Genomic DNA, 26,684 nt, shown 5'->3' with positions numbered 1-26,684 from the left:
ACGAGATGTTCATTTGGAACTGCTAATGCTTTAACAGAGCTGAAAATGAAACAATTTTTATTTTTAGTGTTTTGTTCAGTGATCTCAGGCTTATGCAGGAGAATGAATGAATGAATGATCGTTTTAAGGCCATTTTCCCCGCCGGAGCAGGGGTTAGCCTTGCGGGCCCCATGACAATCATGGTTCCCTGTTTGAGGCAATGTTTATATGGCCGGATGCCCTTCCTGGCGCCAACCCTTAGTCGCCTCTTATGATGTGCAGGGATACGGTGTACCTATTCAAAACCGGGGTACACACCAGGAGCTTCCATATAAATTATATTCAAGAGAAAAACATGAGTACATATCATTCGGTATACTTTTACATGGATAACTAGGATATTACAAACAAACAGTGGACAAACACGTGACCTGTGGGATTTGAATGTGGGTTTACCAACAATGAGCCACATGCTCAGATGGTAACACCGATAAGTCAAACCAAAATGAAATTTCGCCATTGCTTGGAAACAACGTGGCTTAGTTTCAAGTTCTTGTGTGAGCCACAATCCGCATTTTTGTATTACTACTACTCTCAAAAGCCATAAACAATTAAAAATGTAATGGAGTGCTGCCCCACAGAAAGGATAATCTCTCACTGTAGACCACGACACCCCAAGAATGCAGGTAGGTTTGAAAGCTTTGTCCAACATATACAAAGGCTCAGGATAATAGGATTGCAAAGCAAGGCTCTGCAAATTCCGCATTATAAGATAATTTGGCTATTTTCAATGTAACCTTTAAAAAGGGCTAATTTGTAATGGAGGTTGTCAAAACACACCTGGTTAATGGTTGCTGCCCCGTCGCTGTTGGGTAGTGTTGGAAACGATAGGTTTGCGTCAGCCTCCTGCAAGAAATGAATCAAGTAGTGGTTAACCTGGTCAAGGTGCAGTGCACATTATCACATTCTTTACCAAATATTTGTACGGTATATCTAATTAGCCAGGTATGATCGCAGTAACATTATCAATCAGATATAAAAAAATTATATCTATACGTTAACCAGGCTGTCTTTTTAACACTTGGAGAAATGTCATTCCACATTCAAATTCCTTCTCTGAGTAATCACTGTTCTGCCCTATGTCATCAAATGCAGGGACGGTCTGAAACATGGGGTGACCCAGGTAATTGCAGGGCGCCCCACCGATGGGAGGGGGAGGGGTGGGGGCGATGGACGGCTGTTTGGCCCAGCAACGTTCATGCCCTATTGAATGATCAACTCATCACATTACTTGTATCCCAGGGAATTACTGAAAAATGTCTAAACATGTGTAAAATCGATCCAAATTTCCTCTGATGTCAAAAAATTCACAATAACAAAAATCATGATGCACCTGCCTGCCTATCATAACAAACTATTTCACTCATGCTTCACTTAGTTTTCATAGCTACATGACGTATGCACATTGAGCTACCATTACTACAACTAGGCAGCTTGAGTTAGAATGAAAATTCTCATGCAAAGAGTTCAAAATATGTACTAGTACGCACAATTCTTCAATACTTCCGCAATAGTTGATAAGTATACATGAAGTGAAAATAGTTAAATAATTAAATAAAAATAAGAGTGAAAAGGTATGGAGAGAACTTCGGTGATCTTCTATCAAGCAGTAGGCCCAAAACATGCTTAGATCAGTTTCCCAGCCGAACTTTCATAATATCACCCTCACTCCCAAGTAGTACTTCGGAGGTACAACAAGCATGTCTGACTCACTCACACACACACACACACACACACACACACACACACACACACACACACACACACACACACACACACACACACACACACACACACACACACACACACACACACACACACACACACACAGACACACACACATACAGACACACACACACACACACACACACACACACACACACACCAAGTTTCATATGAATCCATCTACAACTTTGAGATACCCTGCTATATATCGGTTTTAGCCCCATCACTCAATGGTGAAGAATTATTTAAAAATTTTTATCTGATCCAGATTCGAATCTTCACTAAAATTGGATCAATTCTTCCTTGTCACAAGCCCAAACTATACACCAAGTTTCATCAGAATTCGTTCGCAACTTTGAGATATCCTGTTCACAAACAGAAAAACAAACAGAAAAACAAACAGACAGACAAACATACAGTGGTAAAAACATAACGTCCATCCACCTTCGGTGGCGGAGGTAAGAAGCAATAGTGATATCATTAGTAGTTGATGAAGTGTGCAATCCAAGCATTGAGCCTCTCGATGAGAGCTGCCACACGGACACTGAAGTTAAGTTGTCAATGACTCAGCTTAGAACTGGAGCTGGTAGAGAACTGAAGTTATCGATGACTCGGCTAAGAACCCCTCATCTTACCATAACACTCTTAGACTTCCTCGCCTTGAATCTGATCCTTGCCAACAGCTTCAACTTTTCCAACCGCTCAAACATCTTCCCTACTGCACGAGCTGAACATTGGACAACTATCAGATCATCTATGAATGCAAACATTGCTGGCAAGCTGTTACCATGGTACAGTTCTATACCTCAGTCCCATATCCACTCACAGCACACTCCAACAACTCCATAACCAAAACAAATACAAAGATGGCACAACCTCTCGGAATCCCCACCTCCAACCTCTGCCAGTCTGTTGTGAAAGATTGTGTCGCAAACTAGGTATAAAACTGATCATAATACGTCATCAAGACCCAAAAGCAGCATTAAAGACATGGACCACTTTGACTGTACCTTCACGAATGTGACATACTGAATCATGTGCATCCTCTGCAACATGTACGTTGGTGAAACCGGGCGATCACTTCCGTGAAAACTTGCTCGATGTACGAACCAACAGCACAGACCTCTCCAAGCCGGTTGCTCAACAGTTCAATATTCCCAACATACATTCGTTCTCATTACAGTCTCCATGATTTTCTCCATTTCAGCATCACAATCATAAATGTAAAGAGCAAAGCCTGATATTCAGGATCGGTACATGAGCTCCCCATGGAGAGCTTTTCGTTTGGTTAGTCTTTTCCCATCTCTTTCAACCTTTCAATTATTTCCCTCTCCCTGTTTTACTCTTTCTATTTTACTTTATTTTGTCTTATCAATCTTCCCTCTCCTACTTCAGCTTTCTCCCTCTCCTTCACTTTGTTTGTAAAAGGCACGCCTTCCACTGTGACCCTTATACGGGTGAAAATATGAGTAAAAAGTCAGGAGACGGTGGTCCACGAGCGAGCGGTATTCAATGACAAAGGACGGACTACTTCGAAATGGCCGTCCTTTGTGACCTCAAAAAGTCAAAACCGATATTGAAAATATGATCCACCACGCGGTAACCCGGGTTGCCCATGATTTTTAATCATTTTACAAAATTAATTAATCTATTTTAGGGGGAGTGTAACACGGGTTCGCATGATAGGAAAATCCTTTGCGACACAAAGGATTTTCCGATCACACGAACCCAGGTTACACTCCCCCTAAAATAGATTAATTATACAACAACAACAACATGCATTTTAAAGGCCATTTTCCCTACTAGAGCGGGGGTTAGCCTTGCGGTCCCCATGACAATCTTCTCCATTTTGCCCTATTTTCTGCATCTCCCCTCGTTAACCCCCATTGCCCGCATTTCTTCTTCCACCATCTTTAGCCAAGTCTTTCTCGGTCTTCCCCATCCTCTACTTCCTTCTACATTCATTTCCATCACTCTTCTCAACCAGTCACTTTCATCCTTCCTCAACACATGACCAAACCATCTCAACCTGTTCCTCTTCACAGCATCAATCACAGGCTCTATTCCCATCATCTTTCGCAATTCATCATTTGTCTTCCTCTCTCTCAACGATACTCCGCACATCCGTCGAACCATCCGCATTTCCACCCTTTCCAACCTTCGTTGCTGCTCTACGTTCATTACCCATGTCTCGCTCCCATAAATCATAACACTTCTCACACATGCAGCATACACCTTTCCCTTCAGCTTCAACGACACCCCTCATCATCAGCACGCCACTCAGTTCCCGAAACTTCTTCCATGCACATCTCACTCTAGCAACCGTTGCCGAGTCTGATCCACCTTCTCCATTCAGCATGTCTCCGAGGTAGCAAAATGTTTTCACACCTTCCAGCTTCACGCCATCTCCAAGATCCAACTCAACATTTCCTCCATCTGCAGCTCCCTGAATGTAGCTGCCACACTGGTTAATGACCCTCTCAGACCACTACATTTTTGATGAACCCACTCAGCGCACATTGTACATTGAATGGAGTTCACTCCGACAACCTTCCTACACACAGCACAGGGCCACTTCCCAGTTCTTTCCACCTCACCACATGCTTTACCACTTGCCATCACCTTCGTCTTTCCGATATTCACCTTCAGACCTTTTTTTGTCTCCATACATTCCTTCCACTTGTTCATCTTTTCCTTCAGTCCATCCATACTTTCCGCAATCAACACCAGATCATCTGCATACAACAACTCCCACGGTAAACCCTCCTTTACGTTCTGAGCCAGCACCTCCATCACAGCTATAAATAGTAGTGGACTTAGTACCGACTCCTGATGCACTCCCACCTTCACCTCAAACTCACCACTGTTCCCGTCCTTCGTCCTTACAGCTGTGCGCGCTCTTTTGTACATTGCCATCACGACTCTGATCAACCATTCCTCCACTCCTAACTTCCTCAATGCCCATGTCAATACTTTGCGTGGAACCCTATCGAATGCTTTCTCCAGATCAACAAACCCAAGAAACAACTTCTTCCTCTTCTCAATGTACTTCTCCTGCAACTGCCTCACAATGAAAAGCGCGTCTGTCGTTCCTCTTCCTGGCATAAATCCAAACTGCATTTCGTCGATCTTCACTTTCTTCCTTATCCTCCTCTCCAACACCCTTTCCAATACCTTCATTCCATGCTCCAATAACTTTATCGCTCGGTACGAGCCACACTCCAGAGGGTCACCTTTCCCCTTGTATAGAGGGACGAGGGTACTCAGTCCCCAATCCACTGGAATGCGGCCTTCTTTCACCACCAGATTACAGATCTCTGTCATTCTCTTCACACCCCAACTTCCTGCTGCCTTCAACATATCTCCCACAACTCCCGTCGGCCCTCCCGCTTTTCTACCCTTCATTGCTTTTATCGCTTCCTCAACTTCCTTCTCAGTTATCTTCTCTGCCGGTCCTAAAACTGGGTTACTCTCGATGTTGCCATCCCATTCATTCTCTGTATTCAACAGCATTTCCATATATCTTTTCCATCTTCCTTTAATTCCATCTGGCTCGACAACGATTTGTCCCACTTCATCCTTCAAGCAACTCAACCCCATCACATCACACCTCTCTTTCGCTATCTGCTTTGCAATCCTGAATACTGATTTCTGACCCTCTTCCGAATCCAAGCGTTCTCCGAACATTTTCCTACATGCCTCCTGCGCCTTTGCTACCTCTTTCTTTGCAGCCTTCCTGGCTGCCTTATAACTTTCATGCTCTGCTGTTTCTGCTCCCATACCCTTCGCCTTCTGCCACTCCTTGAACATCTTCCTCTTCTCGTCAATCCTCTTTCCAACTTCATCATCCCACCACCATGTTTCCGAGTGCCTCGGTGGTCCTTTTGTCCATCCACATACCTCACCAACGGCTCCCAACAGACTAGCTTTCATTGACGTCCAGCCACTTTCAAGCTCAACCACATCATCCTCGACCCTACTCAGCCTCTCTTTTAATGCCTCCCTTACTGTCACCTCTTTCAACCTCCACACCTTCATTCTCGGTTGGTACTTCACCCGGAGCTCTCCTCGCACCTTTCACCCTTACGTCGCAGACAACCAAGTGGTGCTGTGAAACAGCCTCCTCCCCCGGGATCACCTTTGTGTCCCGGAGGTGCCCCCTATCTCGCCTACGCACCATCAGGTAGTCAACGGTTGTCGTCGACCCACCTGACGTGTATGTAACAAGCTTATTATCCTCTTTCTGGAACTGAGTATTACAAATCAACAAATCAGCTCCATCAGCAAACTCCAAAATCCTTTCACCTTCTCCATTTCTCACACCATATCCGTAACCCCCATGAACTCCGTCAAAACCATCCATACTCCTTCCCACATGTCCATTTAGGTCTCCTCCTACCACAACAACTTCCTCATCTTTCACGTTTTCCATCAGCTTCTCTATCGCACACCAGAACTTGTCCTTCTCTTCATCGCTTCGACCAACCTGCGGAGCATATCCCGAGATGACGTTCACCAAGAGCTTTCCAATCATCATTTTCACCATCATCAACCTATCACTCACTCTCGTCACACTCACCACACTGTCTACAAACTCCTCAGAAAACAGGACACCAACACCATTCACGCCCTCCAAGCACCCTTGCCACATAAACTTGTATTTCTGTCCCTGCCTACCCTTCACCATTCTCACACCACTTCCCTTTCATCTCGTCTCTTGCACACAACATATGTCAACTCTTCTTCTGACCAATACTTCCACCACTTCTCCTGATCTCCCTGTCATTGTCCCTACATTCCATGTCCCAAACCTCAGAAACCGATCTCCACTTTGGGCTGTACCCTGCCTATATGTAGTTGTAATTGTCATGGTTCTCTTTTTTGAGTTAAATTAATTATATTATAGAAAAAAGCATAGAAAAAAAATAGATTAATTATGTAAAATGATTAAAAATCATGGGGCAACCCGGGTTATTGCGTGGTGGATCATATATAAATAGGAATGTATTATCTATTATGAGACTAGTTAGCTACACAATACCAAAAATTCGGTTCGATTCTGACAACTTTGAAAATTTGACCTTTGTGACCTGGAAATGTCAAAACAAAGGTTACTGACCTTGAAATGAGATAGAAAATAATGTATAATCAGTTATGAGGTTAGTTAGCTACACAATACCCAAAATTCGGTTTGATTCCGACAACTTTGAAAATTTAGCCTTTGTGACCTTGAAAGGTCAAAGGTCGAAGATTCTGAAATTTGTTCGAAAACTTGTATTTCATGATTTTTTATTTTTTTTTGTATACAGAGTCGAGGCTCGTGAAAGAGCTAACATTGATCAAACAAACAAATCAAACAAACAAGCAAACAAACAAAGTATATAAAAAGGGGAGCAGTCGACAAGATGGGGAGAGAAGGGGAGGAAGCACACAAACACAACATTTGAGAGCAGGGACATCGGGAGATGTTTTTGGAGGGAGAGGGCCTGGGGGGAGGCAGGATAGGTATCGGGAGATACAGGATAAGTATATAAAAAGGGGAGCGGTCGACAAGATGGGGAGAGAAGGGGAGGAAGCACACAAACACAACATTTGAGAGCAGGGACACCGGGAGATGTTTTTGGAGGGAGAGGGCCTGGGGGGAGGCAGGATAGGTATCGGGAGATACAGGATAAGTATATAAAAAGGGGAGCGGTCGACAAGATGGGGAGAGAAGGGGAGGAAGCACACAAACACAACATTTGAGAGCAGGGACACCGGGAGATGTTTTTGGAGGGAGAGGGCCTGGGGGGAGGCAGGATAGGTATAAAACGCAAGGACACCAAGGACTTCCAGGAAAGAAGTCAAAAGTCACCTCAAAAAAGTGGATTTGGGAGAAGTCAAACTCATCACTCAAAAAAGTGATGGATGTGATAATACAAGATCATGTACGACATTTCACCCTATCAGGAAGCGAACAATGTAATAAAACCATCAAAAATTGACTTTTCTAAATTTCGTGACCTTGTGACCTTGACCTTGGGGCGAAAATGAAAAATCGAGCTCCGTGGGGCTGGACACATGACATTGGCCTAACCAAATATCGAAGCCCCTGTCAGATTCCACCAACTCCCTCGGAGAAGATGTAGCTTGAACTCTATTACCCCCTAAAAAGGCATCTTTTTCGGGCGTGGCTCCGCCCACAATGAGCGCATTACGCCCACTCTACGCAGGACACAACTAGATCATGATTATCAACCTCCCACCAAAGTTTCATCAAGATCGGATGGTATCATCGGGTAGTTATGCTGCGGACAGACAGACACATACACAGACAGACGCACACACATGACGAATATAGTGGTCACTTGATAACTCGTGAACCAATATGCCTAATGCGGCACAATACCAATTGAGGAACTACTTTGGAAATGCATACTAATCTGCAATTGGAGGTGCATCTTTTCATCCTTTACACAAGTACGTTTAAGTATATCAGAGGAGACATGAAAGGAAGCAGGCATTTGGTTAATCCGAATTTCAGTTGGTATAAAAGTGGAATGAACCACCTTGAGATGACATTTTTCTCCCGCAGAGCAGCTGGGTTGGCCTTTTTGGGGCACCATGGTCCCCTTTTTGAACCAACGTTTTATGGCCGTATGCCCTTCCTGCCACCAACCCTGTTCGTCACCTCTTGCGACACGCGGGGAATTACCAGTGAAGTGGTACTCAATTTGCCGACCTCAGAAGGATGACAGGTTGAGTCAACCCCCGTGGCGTTAATTCAGCGATTGACCGGGATTCGAACCCAGGATCCAAGGATCCCAAGCCGGCACCCTAACCGCTAAGCCTGCTATAAAAGTGGAATGAAAATATAAAATCCTGCAACCCGGGTTTACAGGATGAATCATCAAGCCAGATCTTTTCAAAATACGTCATGCTTTTACCTCCTGAAGAAGCCTTCGAAGCCGCAGCAGCAGGGTTTTCAAACCAGTGCATTCAGCACTAGCTTGCCGAAGCAACGTTGGCTCAGAGCTCCCAAGAACCTCCTCCGAGGCCCAGGCGACATCACAAAAGTTTCGAGGGCTAGTCCGACGAGACACAGCAGGGCTGATTCCTCCAGTCCGCCGTCCCGTTTCACAAATATTTGAATTCCTGAGAACAGCACCTGTTTGTACCCTGGAGTCGACACATAAATGGCACATCATGTGTTCTGTTTTCATGAATTACTATCAATCAAAGCAAAAACCTTTCATAATCATATTTGTGATTTTGTCTGTAAAATAAAGTGTTTCCATTAGATTAAAATAAAAAAAATTAATAAATTAATAAAAACAAAGCATTTTCTTTCTTTTGCATTATGCATTGGGATCACATGGTCTGTTTGTTCACGTGGCTGCCGAGATGTAAATGGGCCTCATCACTCGTTTTCTCTATTTGTCTCTCAACAACTACGACTGCTTGGTTAACGAATGCAGCTAATCCCACCTCCTCCTTGGGTGTTTGGCATGGTACACGTTTGTTGCTGAAGATTTTTTTTTTTTCATGTACCAGCTGACCAAGACTGATGTTTGACTGAAGGTGGAAGGAATTTGTAATCGGTTCAGGGTACCAGCAATAACTCCCCCACTCTTTGAAATGAACACAATGGGATATTTAACATCCACCAAAGACAAGTGCTGGTAGACGGGTCCTCCAGCTTAACATCCTTCCGGTGGACAGCACACATTGACGCTTTGCCCTGCATGCAAATACCAGGGTGACACAGTTCATAGCTCGTTTGACATTTGAACAGCTCAGGGGAGAAGACTGACAAGAAGGCCAATTTGGCCGAAGGCTCGTCGAAAATAGAAGATCGTCCTGAAACTACGTCCGTAACTTATTTAATCTCTTCCGATTATATTATATATACCTACTCCTCGGGGCACTGCGGCTCTGTTTCTTCAAGGTAGTGATCAAGTCATAACACAGATAGGACCTTTACTCCTGTTGTCAATATTCAATGCACCCAATAATATTGCAAAAAACCTGAACATATGTAGTTATCCTTGCAAAAATATAATGGAATATTCACTTTCATCCAATAACAAGGATGACTGCATTGTGGTCACAACCTGCAACATAAAATATATATTTTCACCTCCTCTGTCCACTCAACTCCCTCATCTTTGCTGATGAAGGCTTTATACAATTAATCTCCGAAGGTCTTGATTGTTTGGTTCAAAATCAAATATAAGTCTGATGGACATCTGGGTCCGGTTTCAGGTAACTAGTACACCCACTCTGAACGGGAGCGGCAGGAGGAGTCATGTTGTTATCCTCTGTGGGGTATATACATGTCAGTAGAACTAGGCTCGGGTCTCAAGAACGTCGGGGGTTACCAAATGTTCAGTTAACATGTTTCTGGTAGAGCGCTCTCGCCAAGTGGCTTAATCATTCGAGCAAGCACTCCATTCAAAACCGTTGGTAAGGATCAGCTGGCTTGGCAAACGCTTCGTAACTGAACACTCCCCGGGTTTCTTGTCTTTCAGGTTGGTGTTATTTCAGGCAATGAAAAACAACATGAGCAGTCTCATTAACCTTGTGCCGTGTCTGTCCCACGTTCCCATGTGAATGAATAAGATTAGATGGAGCCGTGTCTGTCCCATGTGAATGAATAAGATTAGATGGAGCCGTGTCTGTCCCATGTGAATGAATAAGATTAGATGGAGCCGTGTCTGTCCCATGTGAATGAATAAGATTAGATGGAGCCGTGTCTGTCCCATGTGAATGAATAAGATTAGATGGAGCAGTGTCTGTCCCATGTTCCGATGTGAATGAATATGATTAGATAGAAAAGTGTCTGTCCCATGTTCCCATGTGAATAATAATAATAATAATAATAAAAAATTTATTTTATATAGCGCTTTTCAAGAAGCCCAAAGGCGCTTTGACAGAGTACAAAAAACAAGTGCAAAAAGACAAAAATCAACAGGTAAATAATCAAACCAAAAGGAAGGAGAAGGAGAAGAGATAGTCAGGGGTTAAATGCTGTTGGTTAAATGTTGAATGCAGTGTTGAACAGGTGGGTCTTGAGTGATGTTTTGAATGTGGCGAGTGAGGAGGAGTCTCTGATGGTGTGAGGTAGTGAGTTCCAGAGGGTGGGAGCAGCGATGGAGAAGGCCCTGTCCCGCCAGGATATGAATTTGGTCCGCATGAGGGGGGGGGGGGGGGTCAGGAGGTTGGTACCAGCAGAGCGGAGGTTGCGGGTGGGAGTGTGTCTGGAGAGGAGGTCAGTCAGGTAGGATGGGGCCAGGTTATGGAGGGCTTTGTAGGTCAAGAGGAGGATTTTGTACTGGATTCTCTGGGGGATGGGGAGCCAGTGAAGCTTGTAAAGGACGGGGGTGATGTGGTCCCAGGTCCGGGAATGGGTGAGTAGATGGGCAGCGGAGTTCTGAATGTATTGGAGTTTATTGGTGATTATTGAGGGCGAACCAAAGAGGAGGCTGTTGCAGTAGTCAAGACGGGAGGTGATGAAGGCGTGGATGAGGGTTTCTGCAGCCGTGGAGGAGAGGGATGGACGGAGACGGGCGATGTTTTTCAGGTGAAAGAGGGCTGTCTTTGTGACCTGTTTAGTGTATTTGTCGAAGGAGAGGGTTTGGTCAAAGATGATGCCAAGATTCCGGATGTGAGGGGAGGTGGATATTTATTGAATAAGGAGGGAGGGTGAATGAATAAGATTAGGTCGAGCCGTGTCAATCCCGTGTTCCCATGTGAATGAATAAGATTAGGTAGAGCCGTGTCTGTCCCATGTTCCCATGTGAATGAATAGGATTACATAGAGCCGTGTCTGTCCCATGTTCCCATGTGAATGAATAAGATAAGATAGATAACATTAATTGTGATTCTGAACAGGGGATTTATTATATATCTGTTACTGAGGTTTTGTTGTCTGTCGTCTCTCCCTCTCCCTCTCCCTATCCCGATCCCGATACCCTCTCCTGCATCCTATCCGCTCTCCCACTCCCCTCCCTCTCCACTCTCCCTCTCTCCGCTCTCCCTCTCTCCGCTCTCCCTCTCTCCCTCTCTCCGCTCTCCCTCTCTCCGCTCTCCCTCTGCTCTCCCTCTCTCCCTCTCTCTCCCTATCCCCCCTCCCTCCCTATACCCTCTCCCTTTCTCTCACCCTCTCCCTCTCCCTCTCCCCCTCCCTCTCCCACTCCCTCTGCCTATCCCTCTACCCTATCCCTCTCCCTACCCCTCTCCCCCATGCGATACCTCCTCCCTCTCCCCCACCCTCTCCCTATCCCTCACCCTCTCCCTCTTTCTCACACTCTCCCTCTCCCTCTCCCACTCTCCCTCTGCCTCTCACACTCTCCCTCACCCTATCCCTCACCCTCTCATCTTATCCCTCTCATCCTCACACTCACACTGTCCCTCACCCTATCCCTCTCACACTCACACTCTCCCTCACCCTATCCCTCTTACCCTCACACTCTCCCTCACCCTATCCCTCTCACCCTCACCCTTTCCCTCACCCTCACCCTTTCCCTCCCCCTATCCCTCTCCCTCCCCTATTCCTCTCCCTCCCCTATTCCTCTCCCTCCCCTATCCCTCTCCTCCCCTATCCCTCTCCTCCCCTCCCACCCATCTCTCTCTGGTAGTAAATTTTTTGTTCATAAAAACCTGTACATGGTCATTCGAGGTACGGGACTTTGCCATAAAGCGCGAGAGAATTGGCTTTAAAAATCCGGTAATGGCCGATTGGGAAACGTACATTTAACGTGCATATGGCACCGTTCAGAAATTACATAACGCTATTTTTTTTAGGGAGAAACGTACGGGCTTGATTAAACGTTACTAATTATTTAAACACTCGACGCAAACAAAGCCAATGGAAAACTAAACAAAGCTGGGCAGCACATAATCAGCAGAGGCCTACAGGTCTGTGTTAGTCCCACCAGGAAAAAAAGATGGTGGACATATAATTTATTCCAGTGCAATGGTGGGCAGAGTGAAGCAACAAACGTGGGTTTGGTCCAACAGGTGTCTGACGAATGGGTGCACATTTCAAAAAACGACCCACAACAAGAACCCGAACAACACGAGTAACACAAAGGTCTTGTAGACCTGCGATGTGTGTTGCAGGTAAAAATGTCAGTGTAGCGGTTACCGGAAGCATGACACAATCACCTTGAACCGGCCGATGACGTAACCGGCGGGCGGTTACTTGCCCGGACTCGCCCGGACTTGCCTTGCCCGGGCGGACTCTCAATTTGCATACCACGCCCCGTTGAGAGGCGTGGCTGACTTATTTGCATACCACACCACGCCCTGCCTGAGAGGCGTGGCTTTTGTGTGGTGAACTTTTGACATAAATTGCCGCCCGTGTTAACGGGCTATTCAGTGCTTTTGAGTTCTTTCGAGTTGAGCTAGAATAAATAGCTCAGTGAAACTTCGTTCCTGGTGTCGTCCGTTTTGTCCGGCTTTATCGTGCGAGCATAGCTCCACAATTGTTGACCCCTTTTCAAGAACATGGCGATGGAGTCATCTGTAGCTTTGAAGCTCCCTGGCTTTTGGGAATCGCAGGCAGCCGTCTGGTTCGCCCAAGCGGCTTCTCAATTCGCCCTGCGGAACATTACGGAGGACACGACGCGCTACCACCATGTGGTCTCTGCGCTCAACGCCTCCACTGCTGCCCGGGTCCTGAGATTCCTACAGAACCCGCCGAACGCCGACAAATACTGCGCGCTCAAAGGCCTACTCCTCGGTGCGTTTGGACTCGCGGAGACCGAAAGCGCGCGACAACTGCTCGACCTCCCGGAGCTGGGTGAGGCCCGTCCATCCGAACGCGTGGACCACATGCTTGCTCTACTCGGTGACCACAGCCCAGATTTCCTCTTCCGCGAGCTGTTCCTCCGGCAGCTACCCGGGCAGGTACGATTAGCTTTGGCTAATTTCGCCCATCACGGACCCTCGCGCCCTGGCCAAGGAGGCCGATAAATTTTTCTCGGCCAGGCGACACGTCGGAGCGGCCGCCTAGAACACTGGGCCGACCGAGGCAACGCCCGCGCCACGACCGGCGCCACCACCGGCCGAGTTAGCGCCACTGGCGGCAGCGGCCGCCGCGACGCCCCGTCGACCGAACCCGACGCGACCGCCAGAGCCTCCACCAGAGCGGACCATGTGCTACTACCACGCCAGGTTCGGGCAGAAGGCCAGAACGTGCCACCCACCGTGCACTTTCGGCAGGTCGGGAAACGACCAGGCCGGCGCTCGCTGCCTGCCATGAGCGTCGGCCATTCAGGTAGCCTTCTGTTTATTACGGACACAGCGTCCGGGCGGCGGTTTTTGTGCGACACCGGCGCTCGGCTGAGCATGATACCCGCCTCGGTGCAGGACAAACAGGCCGCGCTCTGCGGCCCCGCCTTGGTCGCCGCAAACGGCTCCTCCATCCGCACCTTCGGTTCGCGCAGCGTCGCATTCTGCTTCGGGGGCCAGCGCTTCAGGTGGGACTTCATCACGGCGAACGTGCCCATGGCCTTGCTGGGTGCAGATTTTCTGTGCACGCATGAGCTTTTGGTGGACGTCAAACGGCGTCGGCTCATCCACGCGGAGACCTTCAGCTCGCTCGCTTGCTCATTGAGCGGCTCCGCACCAACCAAGCTAGCCTGCACGCTCCCGGCCACGGACGATTTCACCCGCCTGCTCGCCGAGTTTCCCGCCATCACGCAGCCGACGTTTTCGGCCATCGCCGTCAAACACGGCGTCGAACACCACATCCCGACCACAGGTCCACCGGTCTACGCCAGGGTTTGTCGCCTCGACCCGAACAAACTCGCCGTGGCGAAGGCGGAATTCGACGCGCTGGAGCGATTGGGCATTGTGCGGCGCTCGAATAGCACGTGGGCCTCGCCCCTGCACATCGTGCCCAAACCGGGTGGCGGATGGCGACCATGCGGCGATTACCGCCTCCTCAACGATGCCACCACCCCCGACCGGTACCCGATACCACACATACAGGACTTTTCCGCCCGTTTGGCGGGGCGGGTGATCTTTTCCAAGGTCGACCTCATTCGGGGCTACCACCAGGTACCCGTCCGGCCGGCCGACGTGACGAAGACGGCGGTAATTACACCTTTTGGCCTCTTCGAGTTCCTTCGCATGCCGTTCGGCCTTAAGAACGCGGCCCAGGCCTTCCAGCGGCTGATGCACAGCGTGCTGCGTGACCTGACCTTCCTTTTCGTCTACTTGGACAACATTCTCGTCGCCAGCACTTCCCGGGCGGAGCACCTCATCCACCTACGCACGCTTTTTGAGCGCCTCGACCAGCACGGCCTCATCATCAACCCGGCGAAATGCCAGTTTGGCGTAACGGCCGTCGACTTCCGGGGGCACCGCATCACGAAGCGCGGGGCCGTCCCGCTGCCTACCAAGGTGGAGGCAGTCACAAGTTTCCCGCGCCCCCGCTCCATTAAGGCCCTACAGGAATTTTTGGGGATGGTAAATTTCTACCACCGGTTCGTGCCTCGCGCCGCCCAACTCATGCGCCCCCTGTACGAAGCCCACCGGGGCAAGCCGGCCAAGCACGACGTCGCCTGGAACAAAGAGATGGACGAGGCGTTCACGGGCGCTGAGCTGGCCCTCGCCAACGCGACCATGCTGGCGCACCCGGCGCTCAACGCACCCATCGCCCTCAACACGGACGCATCCGACAACGCGGTGAGCGCCGCGCATCAACAGTGGGTGAACGGGGCTTGGCAACCGCTGGCCTTCTTCAGCCGGCAGCTTTGCCCTAACGAGCGCAAGTATAGCGCTTTCGACCGCGAGCTCCTCGGCCTTTACCTGGCCGTTCGCCACTTCCGCCATCTTTTAGAGGGCCGCTCGTTCACTGCGTTTGTGGACCACAAACCCCTGGTCTTTGCCATGGCCAAGGTTGCAGAGCCGTGGTCGGCCCGCCAGTAGCGCCACCTCTCCGCCGTGTCCGAATTTACGACGGACATCCGGCACGTCGTGGGCAAGGACAACGCTGTGGCCGATTGCCTCTCCCGGTCCGGTGCGAACGCCGTCCACCTCAGTGTGGACTTCGCCCGCATGGCGGCCGACCAAACCGCCGACCCCACGGTGCAAGCCCTCCAGACAGCAGACACAGGCCTGCGGTTGGCCGACGTCCCCTTCGAGGACACAGGCACAGTTCTCCTGTGTGACGTTTCCCTGGGCCAACCTCGCCCCATCGTGCCCACCGGATGGCAGCGGAACATTTTTGACGCCCTCCACGGCCTTTCCCACCCGGGCCGGAAAGCGTCGCAGAAGCTCGTGGCAGCAAAGTTCGTCTGACACGGGCTCCGTAAGGACGTCCGCGACTGGGCCAACGCCTGTGTCGCCTGCCAGCGCGCGAAGGTCCACCGGCACACCCAGGCCCCGTTGGCACCATTCGACGTGCCCGTGCGGCGCTTTGACCACGTCAATGTGGACCTGGTGGAACCCCTTCCCTCCTCGCGGGGCTTCACCCACCTCTTCACGATGGTGGACAGGACCACCAGGTGGCCGGAGGCCGTCCCGCTGGCATCAACAACATCCGCCGACGTGGCGCAGGCCTTCATTGGCACCTGGATTGCCCGTTTCGGCGCCCCCTCGGACATCTCCGACAGAGGCCCGCAATTCACCTCCGAGCTTTGGGGCGCGGTCGCCCAGGCCTTGGGGGTCAAGATACACCGCACCACGGCCTACCACCCCCAAGCCAACGGCTTGTGCGAGCGGTTCCACCGCTCAATGAAGGCCGCTCTCAGGGCCAGCCTCCAGGACGACGGTTGGGCCGACAGGCTCCCGTGGGTCCTATTGGGCCTCCGAACGGCCCCTAAAGAGGACCTCCAGGCTTCCACCACCGAGCTGGTCTACGGCCAGCCACTGCGCGTGCCGGGCGAGTTCATCCCCGACGCCACCGGCCCCTGGTCCGCGGCTCGCCAACGCTCGGTCCTCTAGGAGATTTGCCCCCGTGCCCACGTCCCACCATGGCTGCCCCCAACCCCACGTCCCCCCAGCACTTCGCACTGCGGAGTACGTTTTTATCCGGAACGACGCACACCGGGAACCGCTCCGGCCGCCGTATGATGGACCTTTCCGGGTCCTGAAGAGGGACGACAAGTCGTTCATTATTGACATCGGCGGCAAACCGGACCGCATCTCCGTGGACCGCCTCAAGCCGGCCCATTTGGACCTCGACCAACCTCCACGGTTGGCCCTTCCTCCACGACGGGGCCGTCCCCCGTCAACCAAGCCCCCCGCCCGACCATCCACCGCCACGCCACCTACCACCCCCACACGAATCGCCAGGGGTCATTTCGGCCGGGTCATCAAGACCCCCCTCAAACTGACTCTCCCGATGCAAGTTAATTCTGGGGGGGGGCGCATGTAGCGGTTACCGGAAGCATGACACAATCACCTTGCACCGGCCGATGACGTAACCGGCGGGCGGTTACTTGCCCGGACTCGCCCGGACTTGCCTTGCCCGGGCGGACTCTCGATTTGCATACCACGCCCCGTTGAGAGGCGTGGCTGACTTATTTGCATACCACGCCCCACCTGAGAGGCATGGCTTTTGTGTGGTGAACTTTTGATATAAATTGCCGCCCGTGTTAACGAGCTATTCAGTGCTTTTGAGTTCTTTCGAGTTGAGCTAGAATAAATAGCTCAGTGAAACTTCGTTCCTGGTGTCGTCCATTTTGTCCGGCTTTATCGTGCGAGCATAGCTCCACATCAGCATACTATTTGGATTACAAAATGGAGAGACATTATCATGAGCTTTCATCCACATATTTATTCTTCAAGTCGTTGGTGGAGATACGGTGGGAGAAGGATAATATTCCATTTTTGTTAAAATGCTGTTCTCTTTGTAGAGACAACAACTCGTCACTGGATAGACTGAAGAAACCGGAATCTCAACCAACCTGCTCAGGTTCCCAATAATTATGGGACATTAGTGAGCGTCCGACTCACTGTGAAATGGTCATCATGATCGAGAAATTTTAGGAAATGCTCTTTTTGCTCCTCGTCACAATTATTTTCACAAATGATTTTGCACGGAAGATTTACGGCATTAGCAAGAAGGCGCCACCACGTCGCCGTCCCGCCCAACCACCGCCCACCATCCGTCCTCCTGAGCCCATGTACTCGCCGCCGTTACACATGATCACGCCACCAAATTAGTCATCAACATGGTGGCCATCTGGCCACTGACCCTGGGCAAATCGCGTGTTTGTTGGAAGCTCTGACCTGCACGTGCTTATCCGTCGTGGACTTGCTTGCTTTTCTTCATTTAAGATGCCTGCGGTTAAATAGAAAATTCACCACACACGGATGCGTGCACACGATCCATTACAAATACAAATGAAGAAAGCAATTTCTCCCGAATGGCGTCATCCGGCTTGCGTACCTGTTGCTGCCGGAACAAAGCAAACCGTCGTTTCTTCCTTTCGGTCCTCAGATGACGCGCCACAGTATTCCGCCTCAGCGAACCCTTTGAAAGAGATAAACAAAATCCGCACAATGACACCAATGGGTGGCTGTGAGCATGATTAATCTTTCTCTATCCATTACTGGAAGAGAAAGGTACTATACCAAACCACAAATGCGTTGGGTATGAGCAGGGCCAAGGCCAGTGCGTGACCTCCTTGCAAATGAGCGGGAGAGGTTGGATCGAGCAAGCGGGGCCCGACGAGGGCCTCATTATCCTGGCTGCTATATCTGCAGGCCTGACTAGCCAGCCTGAAGCAACAGGAGCAATTAGACATGTCGTCGTCGTGCGGTGGGGGAAGCAGTCAAGGCTGGCAACTTGCGGTACCGGTGGGACAAAGAGACAACCGTCTCCAGCATTTGGGATGAAAAGATCGCAGGGAACAACACGCGGCTTAACAGAGAACTTCGGAGAAAACGATCGGCCGATTTAAAAAGGGGGAAATGTATGTCGTGAAAGTAACAAAGAGGAGGAAAAAATCACTATACTTGAGTAAATATTGTGGATCCGTCAGGTGTGGTGTGTGTGTGTGCGTATGTTGTGTGAGTGTATATGTTGTCTGTGCCTGTCCGTCTGTGTCTGTGTCTGCATGTGTGTCGTGTGTGTCTTTACTTGTGTGTGCATATGTTAGTGTGCGAGTGTGTATGTGAGTGATTGTGGGCGCATGTGGGTATACATGTGCATGCATATATATGTTAGTGCGTTAGTGTGGATGCGGGTGCCTATGTGGATGCCTATGTGGATGCGTATGCGAATGCGTGTGAATGTATAACAAAATGTTTTATGCATGTGTACACCCCCCATACTTTTTGGGTTGTGTGTTCAACTTGGATGAGCATCTAATTTGCAATTCAAAATTTTATACAAAGTATTACGCTTGTGTGTGTGATTATATACACACACACACACACGTGTGTGTGTGTGTGTATGTGTGTGTGTGTGTGTGTGTGTGTGTGTGTGTGTGTGTGTGTGTGTGTGTGTGTGTGTGTGTGTGTGTGTGTGTGTGTGTGTGTGTGTGTGTGTGTGTGTGTGTGTGTGTGTATGTGTGTGTGTATGTGTGTATTTTTAAACAACGAAGCACACCGACGTCATGTGCATAAATTATACCAACATCACCTCCAAACTAGGAGGGATCCGCCTGGTACTCAAGTCTTTGCAGACTGAGATGAAAGCTCTATGGTCACAAATAGACAAAGGCAGAGATGTCGATCTAGATTTCGCTCTTATTATGGGCGCATCAGGACAACATACTGCTGGTCGTTTATTTGTGACCAAACTAAGCCGCCAATAAACACAAATCGCACCCCCTAACTTGACGAGGAAGCAAGGCACAGATCGAGTCTAACTCCAGCAATTGCTGCACGATCTGTTAGCAACAAGTATCGTCTGCCACACTCATCACCAGTTAGGAGGCTTGCAGTGAGGAATATTAAATTCAACCAAAGAAGCACACCGATCTTAACAAGTCATGCCGCTGCCTTTTTTTACTGGTATATAGATGATCGAACCAAGCAATAACCAAACGAATGAGTGGAGAAGATGACAGCCTTGGTATAAAAATGGAAAACATCATGAATGTGAGGAATATCAAATAAGTCTTATTGAATAAATAACTAAAACAAAAGTAGATAAAACAAATAAGCAGATCAATTTAACCCTTTGAGAGTACGGGATTTTTTCTGGATAAAAATACCCCCGGTCCGGGATTAATTTGGCATTACGGGAATGCAACCACGTACTGACGATCTATTTATAGGTATAGTCGATGACGTGTAGTAACGTCATCCGTACACAAAACTTTTTCGTGGGTTGCGGCACTGGACGTCATCCGAACTCAAAGGGTTAAATACAAATAAGTTAGAGGATAGAAAGAAAATAAACATCCTTGAATGGACAGAAAATGTTGATGGTCATCAAGAAATCAAAGGAAAAATAATTTACTGCAATCTCAAAATGATATTTGGCTCAGGAGGTGCTCAGACAGCATTAAGAGGTTTATCATTTCATCTCTGCTCAACAAAGATATTTAAACCAAGAACCAAGTTCAAACATACAATTTATCAATATACTTGATGGTGATGATTGCCGTAAGAAAATGAATTTATTCCTTAAAATAAAACATATTCAGATATTCATTGGCTCACGATATGAGTTCAAAACAAGTACAAAAAGTTTTAATTAAAATAAAAGCCGCGTCGATGTTACACAATGCCTAGATGCAGCTGTGCCTATAACGTCGATGTTATAGGCACAGGACATTCCTATTGATTCGATTACTTGATGTTATTTTTGTGCAAAGTGAAAATATATCTCGGCAATTTCCCGTGTGTGGCGACGAATTTTTAATATATCTCGGCATTTTCCCATCTGTTATTTCAGGCGGTGTATGACTGACCATGCCGCGATTTAAAAAATATATATCTCGGCAATTTCCCGTGTGTGGCGACACGTGAACGAAGCTATGCTCCTCTCTCCACATTATTGTGACGACGTATAAATTAAATATTTCATCGTGACGATTGTCATCAAATGGACGAATTTTTAATATATCTCGGCATTTTCCCGTCTGTTATTTCGGGCGGTGTATGACTGACCATGCCGCGATTTAAACAAAATATATATATCTCGGCATTTTCCCGTCTCTTATTTCGGGCGGTGTATGACTGACCATGCCGCGATTTAAAAAAAATATATCTCAATGGACTTGAAGTTACAGGCCTTTGAGAATTCATTTCGTTCTATAAAGGGCAACTTTCATCGGATTTTCTTCCCGTTTTTTTTCAACCGAGTCTAAAACTATGTTAACGACTGTGAAAAATGAAATGATATATCGAATTTGATTTGAAATAAAACTGTGTGAGAGAGGAAGACACCACGGGCCTACAAAACAGGCCTCAAAGCTATGCGAGTTAATAAAATGGTGGATATTTGTTTATATGAAGGCTCTCCCAGAATGGGTGGAGCTATGGTTCCCAGAATGGGTGGAGCTTTGAGGTTTTGTCTTCTCTGCAAGAACAAGAAGAAGAAGAAGAACAACAACAACAGCAGAGGGCACTCTATGAGCAGCGTCTGCGACGCGGCTAAAAAATATGGGAGAAATAGGAGGGTTATGAGTGTTTTAGAACCAACAAAGGGTTTGGGGGTTTATTGAGGATTTAACCTTTGTTAATAGCTTAGTTGGGGAGGGGAGAAATTTATGGATTTTTTAAAGGATTATGGGGTGTTGGTCAAATAGTTTTACCCTTTTTCCCCATTCAGTTCAATGTAAAATTGGGTGTGTTTTAGAACCCCCACTTCCCTACTACTGACGTAATGCAGAGCACGATACATACAAAATCCTCTCGCCCCCCACCCCCCGCCCCCCAAAAAAGGTTGCCATTGATCCATCAAATTGTCCATTTCATCAAGATTGAAATTGACGATCTTAATCAAAGCTCGGGTCAATCGGGTTGAAATTGATTTTTCAGATGAAAATTTATATTAGAAATTTGACCTTGAGTTGACCTTTGACCTTTTGAGCTCAAAAATAGTTGGGTTCCGAAATCAGTGATGCACTATGTAATTGCTGTTTAATCTTCAAGTTAATCAGATGAAAAGCGATGCTTTTTCAGATAAAAATCGATTTTAGAAGTTTAACCTTGAATTGACCCTTGACCTTAAAATCGTTGGTTTCCCAATTCAGTGAGGCACTATGCAATGATTGTTTAATTTTCAAAACAAGTGGATGAAAATTGACAATTTTTCAGATTAAAATTGATTTTAGGTTTGACCTTGAGTTTACCTTTGAACTTTTGACGTCAAAATAGTTCCTTTCCCAATTCAGGGATACACTATGCAATTGCTGTTTAATTTAAGTTAATCAGATGACGATTTTTTATACGAAAATTTATTTTAGAAGTTTGATCTTGAGTTGGCATTTGATGTTTTGACCCCAAAATAGTTGGATTTCCAATTCTGTAATGTATGAGGCAAATGCTCTTTAATCGTCAGGTTAATCGGATGAAAAGTGATGATTTTTCAGATGAATATTGATGATGTTAGAAGTTTGACCTTCAGTTGACCTTTGACCTTTTGATCTCAACAATAGTTGTTTTCACAATTTAGTGACTCAATATTATGCAAGTACTGTTCAACTTTCAATCTTGGATTTTGACGTGGTGACCCAATTTTCAATAGCGTTCTTCCTCATGCCGATATACACATCACACACCAAATTAGAAGTTGGTACCTCGCTTATTTTTCAAGATATTCCGCTCACAAGGTTCAGACATACATGGCGGCTGCCATCTTGAATTTTGACGTGGCGACCCAATTTTCAATAGCGTTCTTCCTTATGCCTAGATGCACCCACACACCAGATTAGAAGTTGGTACTTCGCTTATTTTTCAAGATATTCCGCTCACAAGGTTCAGACATACATGGCGGTGGCCATCTTGGATTTTGACGTGGGTTGCACCCACACACCAAATTAGAATTCGGTCCGCTTACGCACGCACACACACACACACACACACGGACGGACGGACACACGGACGGAGGGGAAAACCATAGTCCCCCTTTCGCTCCGTGGTGCGACGGGGGACAACAACCTTGTATGCCGGCCTATGGCGGCCATTTTGTGACGGATCGGGTTGGAATGCAATAGCAACCTACCTTGTGTGGTCAGGGTTAAACATTTTAAGTTTGATCAAAATCTGTTAATATTTGTGGACGCTGGATGGTTAATGGCGTTTTCATGACCAAAAACAAAATGGTAGCCTAAGTCCGCCATTTTTCAACGGAACGGGCTGAAATGTAATACCAACCTGGTCTTTGGCGTAAGGATGATGTATGTCAAGATTGATCAGAATCGGTTGATATTTGTGGACGCTGGAGTGTTAATGTCGAAAAGTTAACGGACGACAGACGACAGAGAGTTCAGTATGTGATGAACTCAACTGGACGGTAGTCCAGTTGAGTTAAAAATGGAACATGGGCGGGGTCTGCAAGCAGCAAATTTGATTGGTTGAAATGATGCAAAATTCTGGAATCTTTTGTCCAAGTTCTGCTAAACAGGTTGTTAGTACCAAAAAGTCGATTTGTATTCTACGGTATCCAAGTATATAATTCAATTGAAATAAAATAAATATTTTAAGAGTTGAAGAGTTAAAGAAAAAAAGGTTTTCCGGAAGTTTACCGCCGTTGAAGCAGAGTATTTTCCACCACCTTATTTAATACATTACGTTAGTTATTCGTGCCTGTTTGTGTCTTTTATAATGTCCTTAAAAATAATAAGTTTCCTGTTTGGAATGATTTTCAATTTTGTTTGACTGCCAGGGAGACTAAACATTATCTCACTCCTCTCTGTGCAAATTCAGAGGTCAAATTCAGACTCAAATTCAGATCGGGTATAATTCAGAGCCAAAGTACAACGAAACTACAGGTTTGTTTTTGGATTTGTGTTCAAAATATAACATTCAATTGAAAGCAAGTTGTTCCTCGATCACAAACTCACGTTTATAGATAAACACACAAACAATGTGAACTGATCGCTTAACCCTGAATTTTTCTTCATACACATGGGGTAATAATGAGATTCAGAACAAGCAGCAAAAATAATCTAAATTATTGTACACCGCTCCTTTCCTATGCCATCTCCAGGTGCTGCATGACGTCATTGCCGAGCACCGAAGGGGGCCTGGCAATGACGCGCGCTGAAAGGGAGTACTCAGTTTTCACTCTGGCACCCCGCGCTGCTCACCAAACTCTCCTCTTTTGGTATCCATGGAAATCTCCACACATGGCTGGCGGACTTCCTCTCTAGTCGTAGTCAACGTGTGGCCCTGAATGGGTTTCTCTCATCTCCTCTTCCTGTTCAGGCTGGAGTTCCCCAAGGCAGTGTTCTGGGCCCTGTGCTTTTTCTGGTCTTCATCAATGATCTCTCTGACTCTCTTGAAAATCCTCTCTATCTCTTTGCTGACGACTCTACTCTCTGTCGCTCCATTCTTCATCCCTCAGATCGGCAGTCTGCAGCCTCCTCACTCTCTGCAGACCTTGACAAAATCACAGACTGGGCAAACAAGTGGAACATGTCTTTCAATCCTGACAAATCTCACACTCTTACGATGTCTCTCCGAAAAGACCGACTGGACAACCCTCCCATCCACTTTCTGAATAATCCTCTCCAAGAAGTTCTGTCGCTCAAGCTTTTGGGTCTCACTATCTGCCATGATCTTTCCTGGGAAAACCACATTTCAAATCTGGCCTCCAAAGCCAGTCGCCGACTGGGCATCCTCTGTCGTGCGAAGTCCTTCCTTGGCACACCTGAGCTCCTCACCACATACAAGGCTTTCATCCGCAGCTCAATGGAATACTGCTCTCCCCTCTAGGCTGGTGCTCCTGCCTCACACCTAGCTCGCCTTCACGCTGTTGAAACCAAAGCATTCAGAATCATTGGAATCTCCCGCGATGAAGCTAACTCCAAGGGCCTCTCACTCACTCACCGCAGGCAGGTTGGTGGCCTTTCTGTCTTCTACCGACTCCTCTCCGGCCTTGCTCCCCCAGCTCTCTCTGTGCTCTGTCCCCCAAATATTCCTGCAGGTCGCACAAGATCTGCCAGCAACCCTCTTATGGTTAAACTGCCAAAATCTAGGCTCTCTGCTCACCTTCACTCCTTCATTCCCCTTTTCTCCCGCTTCTGGAACAAACTACCCCACTCCCTTCAATCCCACTCCTCCCTCCAGGTCTTTAAAACAGCTGTTCACCACCATCTCTTATCTTTCCCCATCCAAAACCTTGATCTTTTCTACCCCTGCTAATTCACCCCAGATACACTTTTTTCGAAATTCCAACTTCTTTCCTGGAAGTCCTTGCAGTGTCCATATGTTTTATACCTCTCCCACATCCCCCCCAAGCCCTCTCCCTCCCACAGTTCCCCTCGATGTCCCTGCTCTCAAATGTTGTGTTTGTGTCCTTCCACCTCTCTCCCCATCTTGTCTACCACTCCCCTTATTTTGTGTTTTATGTGTCGGTTTGTGTCGGTTTGACTTTTTGTGTGAATAATGTTAACTCTTTCACGTGACTCAATCTTGGATACAAAAAAAAAAGGCATCAGGCGCCCAAGCTGGGAAGTGTAGGTTGGTGTCCCAGCTGGGTTGAATCATTTTTTACTTCTTACTTTTTGAAGTCTTTTATATCGTCTTGAACAATCAAAGGGAGGTGCAAAGTCCCCCTCCCTCTATATGGGATGGTTTCTCTGTATGCAACTTTAACATCGGGACTGTAAATTCGTTTCTCAGCTTCTACTGTTATATTATATATAAATTATTGGGTAAAATGCCAGGGGCATAGAAAAGGCCCCTTTCTAAGGGTATGTGCCATGTGGCAAAGTTTAGAAAAGGAGGAACATTCCATAGCTTGTAGAAAATGCTTAACAATACAAAATAAGGGGCATTCAAAAAATCTTGTGTGCATGCTGGACTACCCTTGTGTTCTGAGGAGGAATCAAGTAATGCTCTAGAAAAGTTCATATAAAGCGGCACCCGACATCTGGCAAATAAAATACATTTACTTCTTCATGCAGCTGAATAAATCAAATTGGCGCCCCTTTGTATGAACTTTTCTAGAGCATTACTTGATTCCTCCTCAGAACACAAGGGTAGTCCAGCACACACACAATATTTTTTTGAATGCCCCTTGTTTACTATTGTTTGGCATTTTCTACAAGTTATGGAATGTCCCTTCTTTTCTATGCTTTGCCACATGGCACATCCCCTTACATAAAGGGACCTTTTCTATGTACCTGGCATTTTACCCAATAATATATACGGTTCTTCATAATGCCCTCAAAATAACCATTTGTTTAAGAGGTTTGGGTTCGCCTCCTAAACCCACAACCATTGATATGAAGAACGAAGAAGAAGAAAGAACCACCTTTAGAGGCCATTTTTCACCGCAGAGCAGGGGTTGGCCTTTTTCGGGCACTTGGTCCCCTTTTTGAAGCAATGTTTTATGGCCGGATGCCCTTCCTGCCACCAACCCTGTTAGTCGCCTCTTGCGACACACAGGGAATTACCAGTGAACTGGTACTCAACCATTGATATGAAGTTGATACTCAACCATTGAACCATTGATATGAAGATTGCTCAGTTTTACAATCATGCTTCAGGAGACACCAAATGATCCAAATGAGCCATCCTATTAAAAGGTACAACCCAAGAGAAAAGTCCACTTCATTTCCTCAATCAGTGCTGCAATCTGAAATCCAATTTAAGGTGAAATGGGGAATTCTTCCAGTAAATGCTAAACTTTAGCTCTCACAGGCATAATTCACTGCTTCTTATCCGACACCAAAAACTGCAGGTATTCAGGAAATCCCTCTGGCTAATCATACCTATGTAGTTAGAAGAGTTAAGAGTCGTCAAAGGGATTTTGGAAGCTGGAATTATAGTAAAACCCCAGAAGGTGAAGGGTC

The 26,684-nt window shown here is 47.2% G+C and overlaps 1 protein-coding gene across 4 annotated transcripts in view; it reads right to left on the bottom strand.

The window, feature by feature from the left end:
- LOC137433060 (uncharacterized) overlaps positions 1-26,684 on the bottom strand; it is a 214,014-nt gene that overhangs the window by 78,639 nt on the left and 108,691 nt on the right. For 3 of the 4 annotated variants that reach the window (XM_068125486.2, XM_068125487.2, XM_078783908.1), the window contains exons 5-8: positions 18,152-18,235; positions 17,992-18,043; positions 8,691-8,922; positions 820-885 (exon numbers count right to left, since the gene is read on the bottom strand). In XM_068125486.2, coding sequence (XP_067981587.2) covers positions 820-885; positions 8,691-8,922; positions 17,992-18,043; positions 18,152-18,235 — 434 coding nt within the window. The remainder of the gene's footprint in view (positions 1-819; positions 886-8,690; positions 8,923-17,991; positions 18,044-18,151; positions 18,236-26,684) is intronic. The other variant, XM_068125489.2, reaches the window with a different exon arrangement.

Source organism: Myxine glutinosa, chromosome 8 (genome assembly GCF_964187855.1).
Source record: "Myxine glutinosa chromosome 8, kmMyxGlut1.1, whole genome shotgun sequence".
NCBI classification, from domain to species: Eukaryota; Metazoa; Chordata; class Myxini; order Myxiniformes; family Myxinidae; genus Myxine; species Myxine glutinosa.
This window is presented reverse-complemented; position numbering and strand designations above follow the sequence as displayed.